The sequence below is a fragment of the Zonotrichia leucophrys genome, chromosome 23, assembly GCF_028769735.1.
Source record: "Zonotrichia leucophrys gambelii isolate GWCS_2022_RI chromosome 23, RI_Zleu_2.0, whole genome shotgun sequence".
Taxonomy (NCBI): Eukaryota; Metazoa; Chordata; class Aves; order Passeriformes; family Passerellidae; genus Zonotrichia; species Zonotrichia leucophrys.
In genome coordinates, this window is record NC_088192.1 from 2293908 (window position 1) to 2312675 (window position 18768).

At 50.7% G+C, this 18768-nt stretch overlaps 1 protein-coding gene across 2 annotated transcripts in view; it reads right to left on the reverse strand.

Annotated features, from left to right (window-relative positions):
* Positions 1–7139: 7139 nt before the first annotated feature.
* NFYC (nuclear transcription factor Y subunit gamma) overlaps positions 7140–18768 on the reverse strand; it is a 76219-nt gene continuing 64590 nt past the window's right edge. For both annotated transcript variants that reach the window (XM_064731440.1, XM_064731442.1), the window contains 5 exons: positions 15692–15865; positions 13183–13341; positions 9274–9381; positions 8526–8585; positions 7140–7954 (listed from right to left, as the gene is read on the reverse strand). In XM_064731440.1, the coding sequence (XP_064587510.1) occupies positions 7835–7954; positions 8526–8585; positions 9274–9381; positions 13183–13341; positions 15692–15865 (621 nt within the window). In that variant the 3' untranslated portion in view covers positions 7140–7834. The remainder of the gene's footprint in view (positions 7955–8525; positions 8586–9273; positions 9382–13182; positions 13342–15691; positions 15866–18768) is intronic.

An 18768-nucleotide genomic window follows, 5' to 3' on the forward strand; every position in this document is an offset into this window, starting at 1 on the left:
ATCCCTGGAGGAGATGGAGCACCCTTGGAGTAAATGGAGCATCCCTGGAGGAGATGGAGCACCCTTGGAGTAAATGGAGCATCCCTGGAGGAGATGGAGCATCCCTGGAGGAGATGGAGCACCCTTGGAGTAAATGGAGCATCCCTGGAGGAGATGGAGCATCCTTGGAGTAAATGGAGCATCCCTGGAGGAGATGGAGCATCCCTGGAGGAGATGGAGCATCCTTGGAGTAAATGGAGCATCCCTGGAGGAGATGGAGCATCCTTGGAGTAAATGGAGCATCCCTGAAGGAGATGGAGCATCCCTGGAGGAGATGGAGCATCCTTGGAGTAAATGGAGCATCCTTGGAGTAAATGGAGCATCCCTGGAGGAGATGGAGCATCCCTGGAGGAGATGGAGCATCCTTGGAGTAAATGGAGCATCCTTGGAGTAAATGGAGCATCCCTGCAGGAGATGGATCATCCCACCCCTCCCATCCTCCACAGACTCATCCTCAAGCCGGGCTCCAAGTCTTCCCCAAGTTCAGCCCTTTGCTTTTCCACCTCAACCTCTCCCCAACACAGCGGGAAACTGAGGCAGGGACTGGGAATTCCGTTTCCAAGCTGGATCCTTGTTCTCCTGCACCTTTGGGGAACCCAAGTGCCCCCACCCCACCCCTCCATCTCCTGCTGGAGCAGAGCTGGAGTTCAGAGCTTTGGGCAGTGAATTATTTAGTGGCAGTCAGAGATCCTGGCACAGCGCGGGGCCCTCGTGAGCACTGCGGGATTTGGGAGGTCTGGGCAATCACAAACAATAAATAAACAATTTTATTTACTTGGAGGAAATGGTGCTGTTAAACCCACAATTCCTCCTCAAGGATGCCACAAAAACTCCACACACAGACGGGATAAGAGTGAAATGCTGGAAATCCAAATGAAAATCTCCCCTCCATCAATCCCTAAATCCTGCATCCCCCCAAAAATTGCTTCCCAGAGCATCCCCAGCTGGTCTGGCCCTGCTCCAGCAGGAGCACCCTGACCTTCATCCCGCTGCCTTTGGAGCAGCACATCCTCCTCGCTGGAGGTTTAAGTTTCACCTGGGATTGATTAAAACCTCGGGGCTGCGGAGGGGACAGGGTTGAGGTGACCTGGAAAGGACTTGGTTGTTCCAGGGCCAGGTGGGAATTGGGTTATTCCTGGCACTGGGGGTCACCACAAGCGGTGGGCAGGTGCCATTCCCACCTTGTCACCTGCACAGAGCCTGGGAATCTCCACGGATCTGGGAGCTGGGAGGTTTTGGGATGGAGCCAGGCAGTCTGAATCAACATGGCACCAACCCATCCCTCAGATGGGTGGAGATTTTGAGAAGCCGCCCCAGGATTTGCTGATTTTACCCCACACCCGCCCAGCTTTGGGGGTCCCACAGAGCCACTGGTGTCCCCAGCCCTGAGGAGACTTTCAAGAGGATTCCAGAGGCCGGGAATGGCGAGGGGGAGGCCTGGCTGGGCTTGGAGCCTGCTGCCCTCTCGGGATTGCAGCTCGAGTTCCTGGCACGGAGCAGCAGCCAGGATTTGCATCCACAGGATTTCCAGTAAGTTTTGCAGCCTTGGAATGCAGCTGGCAGGGCTGGGGGGCTGGGGACAGGGGCTGTGGCACCAGGGACAGCCGGGACCCCTCAGCGGGACACGGGGACAGGGACAAAGCCCCAAATTGGCTCCTTGGGTGGGGGACACCGGGGGGACACCGTGGAGGGGAGGATTTATCCATTGTGAGCAGGGTGACTGGGATGGGCAGAGTGGGGACAGCGGGCTGGGGGGTGGCAGGGGTGGCATTGTCGCGGTGTGGGGAGCACTGTGACAGCGGTGACAGCGGTGACAACAGGGAGGGTTGTGCAGCGCCTGCTCCAGCCGGAGGCTTGGCCTCATCCCAGGGTAATTAACTCCTGGCACGGCTCGCTGGGACAAAACAGCGCCTGGGACAGCCCGGGATGGGGAATCCTGAGCAGGGAGCTGGGGCTGCTCTGTCCCAAAGCCACCCCGAGGTGTCCCCGAGCTGGGACAGCTACAGCGGTGCCACCCGGAGCTCGGGCACGGCCGAGGAGGAGCAGGGAGGGGACAGGGCAGGGCTGGGAGGTGAGGAAGGAAGGAAGGATGGATGAGGGCTCGCCAGAGCTGGGACAATTCCCGGCCAAACCCCTCCGTTAATGCCAGGTCTGCGGAGATGGAGCAGAGCAGAGGCAGAGCCGATCCCTCAGGGAACGGGACCTTGGTGGCGCTGGTGGAGACTCCAGAACCTTCACCAGGAGCGCCGTGCCCTGCTCCAGGGTCCCTCGGGGGTCCTGCACACACAGGACCTCCATGGCAGGGGGGTTTCCTTGGAAAAGGGTGGCCGGAGGTGGCAGATTTGGGGGGGACAGCAGCCATGGAGGGGACAGCAGCCATGGAGGGGACAGCAGCCATGGAGGGGACAGCAGCTCTGAAGGGGACAGCAGCTTTGGGAGGGGACAGCAGCCATGGAGGGGACAGCAGCTTTGGGAGGGGGACAGCAGCCATGGAGGGGACAGCTGTCAGCAGCCAAACCCGCAGCAAACCGAGCGTGGCAGCGCCCGGTGCTGAGCTCATCACCCTGAGGAGAAACGGGATCTCCGTTTGGCAGGGAAGCTCTGCCTCCTCCTCCTCCTCCTCCTCCTCCTCCTCCTCCTCCTTCTCCTCCTCCTCAGCTTCATCCCGGGTCCCTGGGTGTATCGCGCTTGCCCTGCAGAGGTGGCACTCGCTGTGTCACACACAGAAGGGCCGGTGTCCCCTCCGTGGGTGCCATCCCTCTCTGGAGGGACGCGTGTTGGCCTCTGTGTCACCCCATTTGTCACCGCTGTCCCCTCGGCGGATCAAAGGGAGCCGCGAATCCTTGCAGGAAAGGTCTGGCTCCTGTCAATGCCCCGGGTTCCAATCCCTGTGACAAAAGGTGCTGGCTGTCCCCAAAGCAGCCATCCCGTCCCAGTGTCCTCTGGGAGGGCAGCAAAACTTTACCTCTGTTATCACCTAAATAAAAAAATAACTTTTGCCCCATTAAGGTTTATTTAAATATTAAAATCCACATCTTGTATATGCTAATGAGGTTAATTAAACACACACTCTCACCATGGTTGTTACTCAGCTTTCTGCCCAGATCTGTGTCCGAGGAGAAAATTCCATTCTGAAACTGTTTCTGTGCCTTTAACAAACCCTATTTTTGTGTATCTGATCGTGAAGGTTTTTATTCACCATGACCACATTTTTCCTGCCCAGTTCCACACAACCAGGAATTAAAATAATCATCCCGGCCACCCCCAGCCCCTCTGATCCCTCAGAACTCAACAGGGTTTATTTTTTTTTATTTCCAGCCGAATTTCATTCACTTCATGCAACAGCTGGAAACTCCCTTGAGGAGCAGCAGCATCTCCCTCCCGTTTTCTGTCCTTTAAGCGATTTATTCCCATTCAAATTTAACCAATTTCCAGCAAACCCAGTAAAGAGCTTTTCCTCAGCAGCCTGAGGGGGCTGATAAAGGCGAGCAGCGCCCGTTCCGCTCTCCAGCTCTGCCTCCCGGCTCTCTCTCCATCCCCACAAAGCGGATTCCCAGCTCTCCAAACCCAAGGGAGGCTTTTCCAGAGCGGTTTGGGGGGGCACAGGAGGTCACTCATCTCCTCTGGTGGTGGGGCAGCCCCCGATGGGTGGGACCAGAGATCCAAAACCCCATCCCGGCTCTCCCAGAGCCGGGATGCAGAGACAAGGATGCAGACACCGGGAGAAAGGATGCTCAAGCCCCCAAATCCAGGAAAAGGCACTTCCGAGATCGCAATTTCAGGAAAAGGACCTCTGATCCCCAGATTCCAGGGAAAAGGACTTCCAAAACCCCATCCTGGCACTCCCAACCCGTTCCAGCTCTTCCCACAGCAGCCCGGAGCAGACACAGGGATGCAGATATCGGGAAAAGGGACCCCCGAGCCCCCAAATCCAGGGAAAGGACCTCTGAGCCCCAGATTCCAGGGAAAGGGACTTCCAAAACTCCATCCCGGCTCTCCCATCCCGCTCCAGCCCAGAGCAGAGACAAGGATGCAGATACCGGGAGAAGCGACCTCCGAGCACCCAAACTCCAGGAAAGGGACTTGTGAGCCTCCAATTCCAGGGAAAGGGACTCTCAAGTTCCAAGGAAAGGAGGGACCTCTGAGCGGCCACTTCCAGGGAAGGCAGCTCCAAGCTCCCATCCCGCCTGTCCCATCCCGGTTATTTCTATCCCACAGTCCCATCCTCACTGTCCCATCCCCGCTGTCCCATCCCTGTCCCGTCCCGCTCCAGCCCTTCCCACGGGAGCCCTCTCGTGGCCGATCCCACTCTCGGAGCTTTCCCGAAAAGTTCTTTTTCCACCCCAAATCCATCTTTTCCCAGCCCAGGGGATGCTGCTCCAGCCTGGCACATCCCGGCTCTGCCCCGCACACCGGCGATGCTCCGAGAGCTGCAGATTTTCCCTTCCCTTCCCTTCCCTTCCCGGCGATGCTCCGAGAGCTGCAGATCTTCCCTTCCCTTCCTTCTTCCCTTCCCTTTCCCCTTTCCTCCCTTCCCTTCCCTTCCCTTCCCTTCCCTTCCCTTCCCTTCCCTTCCCTTCCCTTCCCTTCCCTTCCCTTCCCTTCCCTTCCCTTCCCTTCCCTTCCCTTCCCTTCCCTTCCCTTCCCTTCCCTTCCCTTCCCTTCCCTTCCCTTCCCTTCCCTTCCCTTCCTTCCCTTCCCTTCCCTTCCCTTCCTTCCTTCCCTTCCCTTCTCCTTCCCTTCCCCTTCCCTTCCCTCCTTCTCTCCCTCCCACTGCTCCCAGGAATCTGGGAAAATTCGGGAAAAACCCTTCAGGAATCAGGAAAAGGGATATTTACAAATATTTACAAATAAACATCCCCTGGAAAGCCAAAGGTTGAGGCAGAGCTTTGCTTCCCTTCCCTCTCTGCCTGGCAAGGGGCACCTGTGCCAGGTAAAGGGGAAAAACTGTGGCACAAGGTGGCACCTGTGCCATGGCAAGGGTGGCATCTGAGCCAGGTAAAGGAGGAAAACTGTGCTGGGACAATTGTGCCAGGAAATTGAGGTTAATTGTACCAGGGACACCTGTGCCAGGTAAAGGAGGAAAACTGGCACAAGGTGGCACCTGAGCCAGGTAAAGGGGGCACCTCTGCCCAGGCTGGGGGACACCTGAGCTGGGACAAGGGGGACAGGAGGGATTCAAGGTGTGACAATCCCAGGGATTCAGGGTGTGACAATCCCAGGGATTTGAGGTGTGACAATCCCAGGGATTCAGGGTGTGACAATCCCAGGGATTCAGGGTGTGACAATCCCAGGGATTTGAGGTGTGACAATCCCAAGGATTCAGGGAGTGACAATCCCAGGGATTCAGGGTGTGACAATCCCAGGGATCTGAGATGTGACAATCCCAGGGATTTGAGGTCTAACAATTCCAGGGATTCAGGGTGTGACAATCCCAGGGATTCAGGGTGTGACAATCCCAGGGATTCAGGGTGTGACAATCCCAGGGATTCAGGGTGTGACAATCCCAGGGATTCAAGGTGTGACAATCCCAGGGATTCAGGGTGTGACAATCCCAGGGATTCAGGGTGTGACAATCCCAGGATTCAGGGTGTGACAATCCCAGGATTCAGGTGTGACAATCCCAAGGATTCAGGGTGTGACAATCCCAGGATTTTAGGTGTGACAATCCCAAGGATTCAGGGTGTGACAATCCCAGGGATTCAAGGTGTGACAATCCCAGGGATTCAGGGTGTGACAATCCCAGGGATTCAAGGTGTGACAATCCCAGGGATTTGAGATGTGACAATCCCAGGGATTTGAGGTGTGACAATCCCAGGGATTCAGGGTGTGACAATCCCAGGGATTTGAGGTGTGACAATCCCAGGGATTCGAGGTGTGACAATCCCAGGGATTGGAGGTGTGACAATCCAGGGATTCAGGGTGTGACAATCCCAAGGATTCAGGGTGTGACAATCCCAGGGATTTGAGATGCGACAATCCCAGGGATTCAGGGTGTGACAATCCCAGGGATTTGAGGTGTGACAATCCCAGGGATTTGGGGTGTGACAATCCCAGGGATTCGAGGTGTGACAATCCCAGGGATTCGAGGTGTGACAATCCCAGGGATTCAGGGTGTGACAATCCCAGGGATCTGAGGTGTGACAATCCCAGGGATTTAAGGTGTGACAATCCCAGGGATTCAGGTGTGACAATCCCAGGGATTCAGGTGTGACAATCCCAGGGATTTGAGATGTGACAATCCCAAGGATTCAGGGTGTGACAATCCCAGGATTTGAGGTGTGACAATCCCAAGGATTCAGGGTGTGACAATCCCAGGGATTTGACGTCTAAATATTCCAGGGATTTGAGGTGTGACAATCCCAGGGATTTGAGGTGTGACAATCCCAGGGATTCAGGGTGTGACAATCCCAGGGATTCAGGGTGTGACAATCCCAGGGATCTGAGATGTGACAATCCCAGGGATTTGAGGTGTGACAATCCCAGGGATTTGAGGTGTGACAATCCCAGGGATTCAGGGTGTGACAATCCCAGGGATTTGAGGTGTGACAATCCCAGGGATTCAGGGTGTGACAATCCCAGGGATTCAAGGTGTGACAATCCCAAGGATTCAAGGTGTGACAATCCCAGGATTTGAGGTGTGACAATCCCAGGGATTCAGGGTGTGACAATCCCAGGGATTCAGGGTGTGACAATCCCAGGGATTCAGGGTGTGACAATCCCAGGGATTCAGGGTGTGACAATCCCAGGGATTCAGGGTGTGACAATCCCAGGGATTTGAGGTGTGACAATCCCAGGGATTCAGGGTGTGACAATCCCAGGGATTCAGGGTGTGACAATCCCAGGGATTCAGGGTGTGACAATCCCAGGGATCTGAGGTGTGACAATCCCAAGGATTCAGGGTGTGACAATCCCAGGGATTTGAGGTGTGACAATCCCAGGGATTCAGGGTGTGACAATCCCAGGGATTTGAGGTGTGACAATCCCAGGGATTCAGGGTGTGACAATCCCAGGGATTTGAGGTGTGACAATCCCAGGGATTCAGGGTGTGACAATCCCAGGGATTCAGGCCCTGCAGCTCAAGCACAGCACACACAGGATCTCACAAAAGCAAATTTATTTCCTTTCACAAAGCTTATATTACATGCATGAACCAAAGCCAGGATAACAGGTAACAGCACGGTTGGGGTTTTGTCCAGATTCCATCAGTTCTTCTGGAATCCAGAGGCCAAATTCAAGCATTTTTTTGCTCTTAAAAAATACAATCATAATACAAGGAATGTTGGTTTTTTTTTAATTTTGTTTCACTTCAACTCTTCCTCCTCCTCCTATTCCCTGCATACAGCAAATGCTCCAAAAAAGGAGGCAGGAGGGAAAAATCTAAACCACAAACACTCCCCCCACTAAAAATTCCCTAAAACTCACTGAGATGGGAGGACCAAACCTAGAGAAAAAAAATACAAAGAGAACAGCAGGAACAGAGCTCTGACAGGAGCAGTACCCTCAGGATTTTCCTAGAAATAAAAACATTTCCAACGTTTGTTCAATGAGATGCTCCAAATCCCTTCGGATGGCTTCTCCCAGGGTTTGGAAAAGCAGCTGGATACACAAAGATTGGTTTGGAAAATAAAAATATTGCATTCTTGGCAGAGTCTGCTGGATATCCTGGATATCCTGGATAATCCCAAGGCCAGCAGAGCGAGGTGGAGATGGCAGAGGCTGCCACAGGCTCAGTCCCAGGGTGCTGCTGGGTCTGGCAGAGGTTTGGATTTGGGGACTGTCCCCAGGTCCCTGCTCAGTCCCCTGTCACCTGGGTGGCCTGGGTGTCCGAGCTCTGGTTGGTGGACTGGATGAACATGGGCTGGGTGATGTCCTGGCCCGCTGGCATTGTCACCTGCTGGATCTGGTACAGCTGCTGCAGGCACAGAAGGTGACACAGGAACCTCTGTCAGTGCTCAGCACACTCAGAACCTCCCCAGATTTGTGTCCCCAAAACCCCAAACCCACCATGAGCTGCCACCAAACCTGCTGCTAATTCCCACCAAAGTTCTTCTGGGAATTCCTGACGCCCAGGCTCACATCAGGGCCCCTCTGGATTTCCCAGATCCTTTCCTGTGGCTGCCCCAGGATCTCCTGGAAGTGTCCCAGACCAGGCTGGACAGGGCTTGGGGCACCCTGGGACAGTGGAAGGTGTCACCCACATGGTTGGAGCTTCCAACCCAAACCATTCCATGATTTATGATACTTATACAACACCCAGATATTAAAACTTTTATTCCTGAATTAGGAATTTAGGATTTCACCCAGAGTGCCAGGGGTTGGATTAATTCAGAGCAAAGGCAGCAGAACTTTAAAAAATCCACCTGGATTGTGGATTTGTGCCACCTGGCACAACATTCCCTCACCCTGCTGCTGGCCAGCAGTGTTTTATGAGGAGGAAAATGAGGATTTAGGACCCTGAACCCCTTGTGCCCCCCAGCTCTTACCTGTCCATCCGTGAACTGGCTGAACTGCTGCTGCCCCTGCTGCACCTCTGTCTGCGTTATCTACAGAGATAAGAGCAGCTGATCACTGCCAGCCCTTCCCAGCCCTTCACAACCCCACCACCACCATCCTGCTGCTGCCTGGGGAGAGGTTTTTCACCTCAGCACCCCAACCGCGAGAGAACGGCAGCCACGACACCTCCAGACCAAACACCACCTTCCAGACCAACACCAGGTCCTTCCAGACCTCAAATCAGGTCCTTTTAGACCCCAAACCAGGTCCTTTCAGACCCCAAAACCACGTCCTCTCTGCTCCCCCCAAGGAGAAGGTGGCCTCCAGATTTTTATTTATTTTTTCCTCTAACGGGTGTGGTATTTTCCAGCTGGGAAGGTTCCCTCAGCCTCAACGCCTCTCCCGACGTTTCTGCCTTTCCTGCACGGCTCCTCCCTCACCCAGGCAAGAAGGAGAAGGAAAGAAAAGGTTGATGAGCCCAAAATGTTACCTGCAAGCAGCTCAAAAGCAGCAGGAGCTTCACTCAGAGCCACACACACACACACACACACAAATGAGCTCTGCATGCACCTCTCACGGACACCTAAAGGAGGTTTCCGCTACGCTCCTTCATTTTTAAATTTATTAAAAAAAAAAAAAAAACTGACAAAAACAAGAAAAGAAAGTAGGAATCCTAACCCAAGAGGTGTTTCAGGAGCTGGGGAAGAAGCCTTGGAGGCAGCTCTGTGGAGTGCATACCTGCTGTGCATTGGTTGCAAGCGTCTGGATCTGCCCCTGGACTACCTGGGTGCCTGACACGGGTTGGGCTAAGCGGATATACTGCAGCTGGCCAGCATTCAACTGCACCTGGAGACAGGTGGAGGGGGCAGGGAAAGAAAATGAAACAGGTCACTCTGCACCCTCAACACACAGCAAAATTCCCTGCTCGATTCCACCATGGCAGCTGGAGTTATGGGGGAGCTTTGCCCTGGAGCTCCACGGAATTCTGAATGCAAGGTAAAACCCCAGGGGCACAGAGCTCCTGGATAGCCCTGAGGCACCACATTCCTCCTTTTGTTCCAGCCTGGGAAGGGTCAGTTAGTAGCTAAAGCATATTAATGGCTCGGTTTCTCAAGGATTTGGAAGCAATTTTGGTTACAAGGATTAAGTTTTATTCCTTTGAGGCAGAGTTTCACATCAGCGGTTAGGAGCTGAAAACACCAAATCAGATCTTGAACCTCTATCAGATCCTGTACCCCTATCAAATCCTGCACCCCTTATCAAATCCTGCAGTCCTATCTTATTTTGCACCCCAATCAGTCATATCCTGCCAAAAATTAAGGAATAAACAGGAATTTTCCCCACAGAGATTGCAAAAACCAAAAATATTTTTGGAGGCTTTGAAGGCCTAACATATCCTGCACCTCTATCAAATCCTGCACCCCTATCAAATCCTGCACCACTATCAAATCCTGCACCCCTATCTTATCCTGCACCCCAATCAATCATATCCTGCCAAAAATTAAGGAATAAACAGGAATTTTCCCCACAGAGATTGCAAAAACCAAAGATATTTTTGGAGGCTTTGAAGGCCTAACATATCCTGCACCCCTATCAAATCCTGCACCCCTATCAAATCCTGCACCCCAATCAATCATATCCTGCCAAAAATTAAGGAATAAACAGGAATTTTCCCCACAGAGATTGCAAAATCCAGAAATATTTTTGGAGGCTTTGAAGGCCTAACATATCCTGCACCTCTATCAAATCCTGCAACACTATCAAATCCTGCACCCCTATCAAATCCTGCACCCCTTATCAAATCTTGTACCCTAATCAATCATATCCTGCCAAAAATTAAGGAATAAACAGGAATTTTCCCCACAGAGATTGCAAAAACCAAAAATATTTTTGGAGGCTTTGAAGGCCTAACATATCCTGCACCCCTCTTAAATCCTGCACTCCTTATCAAATCCTGCAACACTATCAAATCCTGCACTCCTATCTTATTTTGCACCCCAATCAATCATATTCTGCCAAAAATTAAGGAATAAACAGGAATTTTCCCCACAGAGATTGCAAAAATCAAAGATATTTTTGGAGGCTTTGAAGGCCTAACATATCCTGCACCCCTATCAAATCCTGCAACACTATCAAATCCTGCACCCCTATCAAATCCTGCACCCCAATCAATCATATCCTGCCAAAAATTAAGGAATAAACAGGATTTTTTTTAAAGCCAGCAGAGATTTCAAACCCCAAAGATATTTTTGGAGCCTTTGCAGGCAGCTCTCTGCTCACACCTGCCAAGTCCCACCTGGCACAAGTTTCAGCTTTTTGGTGTCTGTGATTTGTGTGAGAGATTCAATCCTAAATTTATTCCTTAAATCACCTAAATTTGGATGCTTGGGAATGTGGGACATGAAGAAAAATAGAGTTATTACACACCTGAGAGCAATAAAAATGTCACAGATACCACTGCTGGATTTTCCTTCTGTTATTTAACTTTACAACATTGAAATTCAGCTTTAAGGGTAATTTCATACCAAAAAAAAAGGTGTTTTTTTTTTTTCTTTTTAAGAGAAAGAACACACAGAACACTCTAAAAAACTGCTGACTGATAAAGAAGTGCCTGGCACATGGTGCTGGCACCAACTCTCTCATTTGTGTCTGAAAGCTCCAAAATTATTTCAAGAGCAAATAAAACTCCCCCTGAGCAATAAAATTCAATAAAAAATTTTGTTTCTGCCTTGAGAACTGCAGGGAGATCAAGTTTTCCATGCTGAGGGAATTAGGTTTTAATTACATCATTAAATGATGGAAGAGATTTGGGAAAAATTCTTTCAGCAAGGAGAGGAAACTCTAAAGAACCTGCCTAAAATGAGGCCTGGGTAAGACAAAGATCAAATTTAACATAAAATTCATATGGCCAAACAATTCTCACTTCATTGATGGATTCAATTCCAGTTTTTCTCTGTTAAAAATTCACTTTTCCACTCTATTTCTGGAATAGGGAGTGTGCACAGCAGCAGGAACACAGAGTGCACAGAGCTGACAGAAGATGGCTCTGACTGTGCCAAAACAGAAAGGAAATAAAAGGAAAGAAAATAAAATCAAAGCAGGAAGAGCAGAACAGATCAAGGACTGGAATTTTGTGGAGCCAAATCCAAGTTTTTCTCCAAGTTTTATTTTATTTCACTTGCTGGAAGTTCCTTCAGCACCAACTGTGGCTCTTCAATAGAAAAATCCTCTTGGTTGCAGGCAAATAGGATTTCTGCTGGATGGGTGGCTGGAAATTTGGATTATTCCATCCCAAATTTCAGTCTTGGAGCTGTCAGAGATCCAGGTATTCCCAAAAAGATTCCACACTCCAAACCCTCCCACAATGCCAGGAAAGAGGGAGGAAAAAGCAAATTCTGGGTCAAAACCAGACCCTAAAACCCCTGAAGTCTGTCCAAAACCACAGCATCACTTCCCAAAGGATCCCTCTGGATTTTCTTCAGGTTTTGGCTCCTTTGTAAGGAATTTTTGCTCCCAAGCCCCTTTCTGGAGTTCCTGCAGACAAATCTGAGCTGTTCTTTTCTTGCTGAGGATCCCCTGGAGATTTTCCATAATTCTTTGAGGAACAAATCTCTCAGAGAGATTTTCATAAGGAAAAGAAGAGAAAAAACAAAAGAAGGAAAAAAAAAGAAATGGACAAGAAAACGAAGAGAAGAAAAAAGGAGTTCCTTGTAGTAAAAAAGACAATTTGGGAATTTCTTCCTTTCTGATCAACACCTCAAGGCAGCAGGAATCAGCTGAAGAGTCAAGAGATGAAAAGAGCTGGAAAAATCTGGCACTGCCCCAATCCAAACCCTTTCCAAGATGCTCTGACCACAGAGGGAAGCTCAGCAAGGCTGGAAAGGCAAAACCTCTCTGAAAGCTCCAATTTCACAGCAAAACTGAAATCCAAGTGAAAAGCCTGGCCCTGGGTGACCTTTGGAACACAGATCTGGCTGATTTTTATTTATTTTTTCCTCTAACAGGTGTGATATTTTCCAGCTGGGAACCAAAAGCTACAGCTTTGTTGTAATTCTAAGTTAATGTGATTTTTTTGATTTCTGTGTTTACTTAAGACACATTTCAGAAAGTTTGGGTTACATTGGGAACCCAAAATCTCATTTTTAAGGCTGATGTAAAAGTGAGGAACCAGAAAAAAATCTCCTGTTTCTGCAAAGCCATTTCTCCAACCAGCTCCAAATATTTTGGAGAAATATTTCTTTTAACATCAAAGTTTATTAATAACTCCCAGATGGCAACTTTCCCACTCAGCCTGCCAGGTCATGACTTGAGATTGCAGAGGCACAACCAAGTAAAGGCAAAAGAAATGAATTCTCATTTATTCAAAGCAGGCTGTGGTGAAGAACTGAGGTTTTAGCCAGGAAATATTTGATTTATTGCTTCCTAATCCCAACTTTTTCACTCAGGGGAAGGTGTTTGGGGTGGGCAATGAGTCTGGATTAAAAGAGTGAAGATTTATTTCCCCCTTGGTTGGTTTTCCTAAGTGCAGGAACCACACCACTCAATCCAAACTTCCTCTGCCAGTTAACAAAGCAAACAGAAACAAGCCTCATGCTCACAAATTTACTCAGGGAGACTTTTCCACCTTTATTCCTGGCCAAATCTTACCGGGATTTGTTGGATTTCTCCCGTGTTGGTGATGATTTGCTGCATCACTTGCATGGTTTGTCCTGTGCCGCTCTGAGCCTGCTGGCTCTGGCCCTGAGGCTGGGCCTGCACGATCTGTACCTGCTGCCCCTCTCCCACCTGCATGGTCACAGGGGTGGTCTGCACAAAAACAAACAAAGATGAGGATCAGGAGGTGGGAATTCTGTGATATGGCAGGATTGGGGCAGGCTGAGCCTGTCCTACACCCACTGATGCTGCTGGGTTGGGGCAGGCCTGTCTTAGACCCAGATTAAACCACCACAGATGGAGCTCAGAGCCTGGTGAGGCATTTTCCTAGAAGATCTGACCCAGGAACAGGACCAGGAATCCCATTTGGCCCAGGAGAGCTGAGGTTGTCCCACAGAAATGTCCAAGGTAAGGCAGGACAAGGATTGGAACAACTTGGGTCCCTGATCACAGACAGGGTGAGATTTCAGTTCCTTCCCTCCCAACCCATCATCCCATGGCTTAAACCCATGATTTCCATGCTGTCACTGATGTTCCTGAGCAATCCATCCCTGAGGACTCTGTCCTGGAGGATTTGGCCCAGGAACAGGATCAGGAATCCCATTTGGCCCAGGAGAGCTGAGGTTGTCCCACAGAAATGTCCAAGGTAAGGCAGGATTGGAACAACTTGGGATGGCCCTAGAACAAACACCCTGGAAGGTCCTTGATCATGGAACAGGTGAGATTTCAGTTCTTTCCCTCCCAACCCATGGATTTAACCCATGATTTCCATGCTGTCACTGATGTTCCTGAGCAATCCATCCCTGAGGATTTCCCTCAGCCCCTCAGGCCTGGCTCGCTTGGCCCTGCTCATTGCCAGGGTTAGGGCAGGCCTGTCCTAGACCCAGATCAAACCACCACAGATGGAGCTCAGAGCCTGGTGAGGCACTTTCCTAGAAGATCTGACCCAGGAACAGGATCAGGAATCCCATTTGGCCCAGGAGAGCTGAGGTTGTCCCACAGAAATGTCCAAGGTAAGGCAGGACAAGGATTGGAACAACTTGGGATGGTCCCTGATTATGGAACAGGTGAGATTTCAGTTCCTTCCCTCCTGGAAGGATTAAACCCATGATTTCCATGCTGTCACTGATGTTCCTGTGCAATCCATCCCTGAGGACTCTCTACTGGAGGATCTGACCCAGGAACAGGACCAGGAATCCCATTTGGCCCAGGAGAGCTGAGGTTGTCCCACAAAAATGTCCAAGGTAAGGCAGGACAAGGACTGGAATAACTTGGGACAATCCCTGGAACACCTTGGAAGGTCCCTGATCATGGAACAGGGTGAGATTTCAGTTCCTTCCCTCCTGGAAGGATTAAACCCATGATTTCCATGCTGTCATTGATGTTCCTGAGCAATCCATCCCTGAGGACTCTGTCCTGGAGGATCTGACCCAGGAACCACATTTGGCCCAGGAGAGCTGAGGTTGTCCCACAGAAATGTCCAAGGTAAGGCAGGACAAGGACTGGAATAACTTGGGTCCCTGATCTTGGAACAGGGTGAGATTTCAGTTCCCTCCCAAAACAACCCAACCCAACCCAACCCAACTCAACCCACCTCAATCCATCCCATAGGTTAAACCCATGATTTCCATGCTGTCACCGATGTTCCCGAGCAATCCATCCCTGAGGATTTCCCTCAGCCCCTCAGGTCTGGTTGAGGCCTTGGCCTCGGGCCTTGGCCCCGCTCATTGCCGGGCTTAGGGCAGGCCTGTCCTAGACCCAGATTAAACCACCACAGATGGAGCTCAGAGCCTGGTGAGGCATTTTCCTAGAAGATCTGACCCAGGAACAGGACCAGGAACCCCATTTGGCCCAGGAGAGCTGACGTTGTCCCACAGAAATGTCCAAGGAAAGATTTCAGTTCCTTCCCTCCCAACCCATGGGTTAAACCCATAATTTCCATGCTGTCACTGATGTTCCTGAGCAATCCATCCCTGAGGACTCTGTACTGGAGGATCTGACCCAGGAACAGGACCAGGAACCCCATTTGGCCCAGGAGAGCTGACGTTGTCCCACAGAAATGTCCAAGGTAAGGCAGGACAAGGATTGGAACAACTTGGGACAATCCCTGGAACACCTTGGAAGGTCCCTGATCATGGAACAGGGTGAGGTTTCAGTTCCTTCCCTCCTCAAAAGATTAAACCCATAGTTTCCATGCTGTCATTGATGTTCCTGAGCAATCCATCCCTGAGGACTCTGTCCTGGAGGATCTGACCCAGGAACCACATTTGGCCCAGGAGAGCTGAGGTTGTCCCACAGAAATGTCCAAGGTAAGGCAGGACAAGGACTGGAATAACTTGAGTCCCTGATCTTGGAACAGGGTGAGATTTCAGTTCCCTCCCAAAACAACCCAACCCAACTCAACCCAACCCAACCCATCCCATGGGTTAAACCCATGATTTCCATGATGCCATTGATGTTCCTGAGCAATCCATCCCTGCGGATCCCCCCAGGCCTGGCTCACCTGGCCCTGCTGGGGCTGGGCAATGATGATCTGGCCGGGTTGGATGGTGGTGGTGGCCGTGGTGGTCTGCTGGCCCTGCTGCTGGCCCTGCACCTGCACTGCTGCTGGCTGCTGGGCCAGGGTGAAGTAATACTGCACGGGCTCGGCCGGGGTGACGGCCTGGCGCACCTCCTCCTGCAGGGAAACAGGGAATGGGAGCATGGCCAAACAGCCCCCCCAAACACATCCCCTGGCAAAGGAGCAGCTTCAACATCTCCCTCAGAACACTTCAAACAAGTCAGGGTGAGCTGGTAAAAGTTTGATTGTTGAGCTCTGTGGAAATCAGGTGTCCTGGTGCACCTCCTCATGCAGGGAAACAGGAATGGGCATGGGAACATGGCATCCATGGCCAAACATCTCCCCAGACACAACCCCTGGCAAAGGAGCTTCAACATCTCCCTCAGAACACTGCAACCCAGTCAGGGTGAGCTGATAAAAGCTCCATTGTTGAGCTCTGTGGAAATCAGGTGCCTTGTGCACCTGCAGGGAAACAGGGCATGGCAACATGGCACCCAAGGCCATATATCCTCCCCAAACACATCCCTGGGCAAAGGAGCTTCAACATCTCCCTCAGAACACTTCAACCCAGTCAGGGTGAGCTCCATTGTTGAGCTCTGTGGAAATCAGGTGCCTGGAGCACCTCCTCATGCAGGGAAACAGGAATGGGCATGGGAACATGGCATCCATGGCCAAACATCTCCCCAGACACATCCCCTGGCAAAGGAGCTTCAACATCTCCCTCAGAACACTTCAACCCAGTCAAGGTGAGCTGGTAAAAGCTCCATTATTCAGCTCTGTGGAAATCAGGTGCTTGGTGCATCTGCAGGGAAACACCAGGAATGGGGATGGGAACATGGATCCCACCTGCCCCATGGCCAAACATCCCCCCAGACACATCCCCTGGCAAAGGAGCTTCAACATCTCCCTCAGAACACTTCAACCCAGTCAGGGTGATGTGTAAAAGCTCCAGTGGTTCAGCTCTGTGGAAATCAGGTGTCTGGTGCACCTCCTCATGCAGGGAAACAGGAATGGGCATGGGAACATGGCATCCATGGCCAAACATCTCCCCAGACACAACCCCTGGCAAAGGAGCTTCAACATCTCCCTCAGAACACTTCAACCCAGTCAGGGTGAGCTCCATTGTTGAGCTCTGTGGAAATCTGGAGCACCTCCTCCTACAGGGAAACACCAGGAATGGGGATGGGAACATGGATCCCACCTGCCCCATGGCCAAACATCTCCCCAGACACAACCCCTGGCAAAGGAGCTTCAACATTTCCCTCAGAACACTGCAACCCAGTCAGGGTGAGCTGGTAAAAGCTCCATTGTTCTGTGGAAATCAGGAGTGTTCCCAATAAAGTCTGGATAATGAGCCTTAAAACCCTCAGCACCTCCCACTGAGGTGGAGGAGGGAATGAATCAGAGTTGAAAGCCATGGAACTTCCTCATGGGTGAATTCCATGCAAACTGACAGAGGCTCCTCTGTCACCCAACCCCTCGTCCTGAGCTCATTCCCCACCTTTCACCGAGCTCTGGTGTCAATTAAATCATGATTTGATGCTCACTGTTGTGCCTGGAGTTATTCATTTAAACCCAGCTTTTCCAGGCTGACAAACATTCCCTGCTGTGGGGAGAACCAGAAGCTCTGCTCTGCCTCTTCCTTTCACCTCAGCAGAGACAAACCCCTCATGATCAACGATATTCCATGATTTTCAGAGATTTTGGGATGCAAATACTCCAGGATGAGAATTGCTGAGCTCCCCAGAGCAGCTGGATGAGGGCAGATGCAGCTCCCAGACGTTCACTCCATGGCAGAAGGCGTAAACAATCCTCTCCCAGCCACCTCGAGTTCACAGCTGAGAGTGTAGGATGTTTACACTTGCTACAACATGGGACAGTCCCATCCAGCAGCCTGCTGGAATCCCTGAATTTCTCATGGATTCCCGTCCATGATCAGGAAAAGGAAAATTCCCATTAAACTGGGTGGGCATCAGGCTGGAGTGAGGAGTTTGTTGGCTCAGAAGCTGATTTTTGCAGAGCAGAACTCCTGGGAGGTTCCCAGAGTAAGAATCCCAAAAATTCAACAGATCCCAGCTGGTTGTAAAAAAAGACCAACTTTGAGCCTGGCTGTGAGGGCAAACTCATCACAACCAACACAACATTTTCTATTCCTGCAGCTCCTGTTATTCCCATTCCTCTGAAGGAAGGAGTAAAAATACTCAATATTCAATATATTCAAATATATGAGGGTGTAAGAGGTGCTACAACATGGGACAGTCCCACTCCAGCAGCCTGCTGGGATCCCTGAATTTCTCATGGATTCCCTTCCAGTTGATCCAGATGAGCAGGAAAAGGAAAATTCCCATTAAATGGGTGGGCAGCAGGCTGGAGTGAGGAGTTTGTTGGCTTAGAAGCTGATTTTTGGAGAGCAGAACTACTCTGGAGTTACTCCTGGGAGGTTTCCCAGAGAAGAATTCAACAGATCCCAGCTGGTTGTACAAAAAGATCAATTTTGAGCCTGGCTGTGAGGGCAAACATCATCACAAGCACCACCAAACACAACAATTCCTACTCCTGCAGCTCCCTGTTATTCCCATTCCTCTGAAGGAAGGAGTAATAATATTCAATATATTCAAATATTGAGAGTGTAGGATGTTTACACTTGCTACAACATGGGACATTCCCATCCAGCAGCCTGCTGGAATCCCTGAATTTCTCATGGATTCCCCTCCAGTTGATCCAGCTGAGCAGGAAAAGGAAAATTCCCATTAAACTGGGTGGGCATCAGGCTGGAGTGAGGAGTTTGTTGGCTCAGAAGTTGTTTTTTGGAGAGCAGAACAACTCTGGAGTTACTCCTGGGAGGTTTCCCAGAGAAAGAATTCAACTGATTCCAGTTGGTTGTAAAAAAAGACCGATTTTGAGCCTGGCTGTGAGGGCAAACATCACCACAACCAAACACAACATTTCCTACTCCTGCAGCTCCCTGTTATTCCCATTCCTCTGAAGGAAGGAGTAAAAATATTCAATATATTCAAATA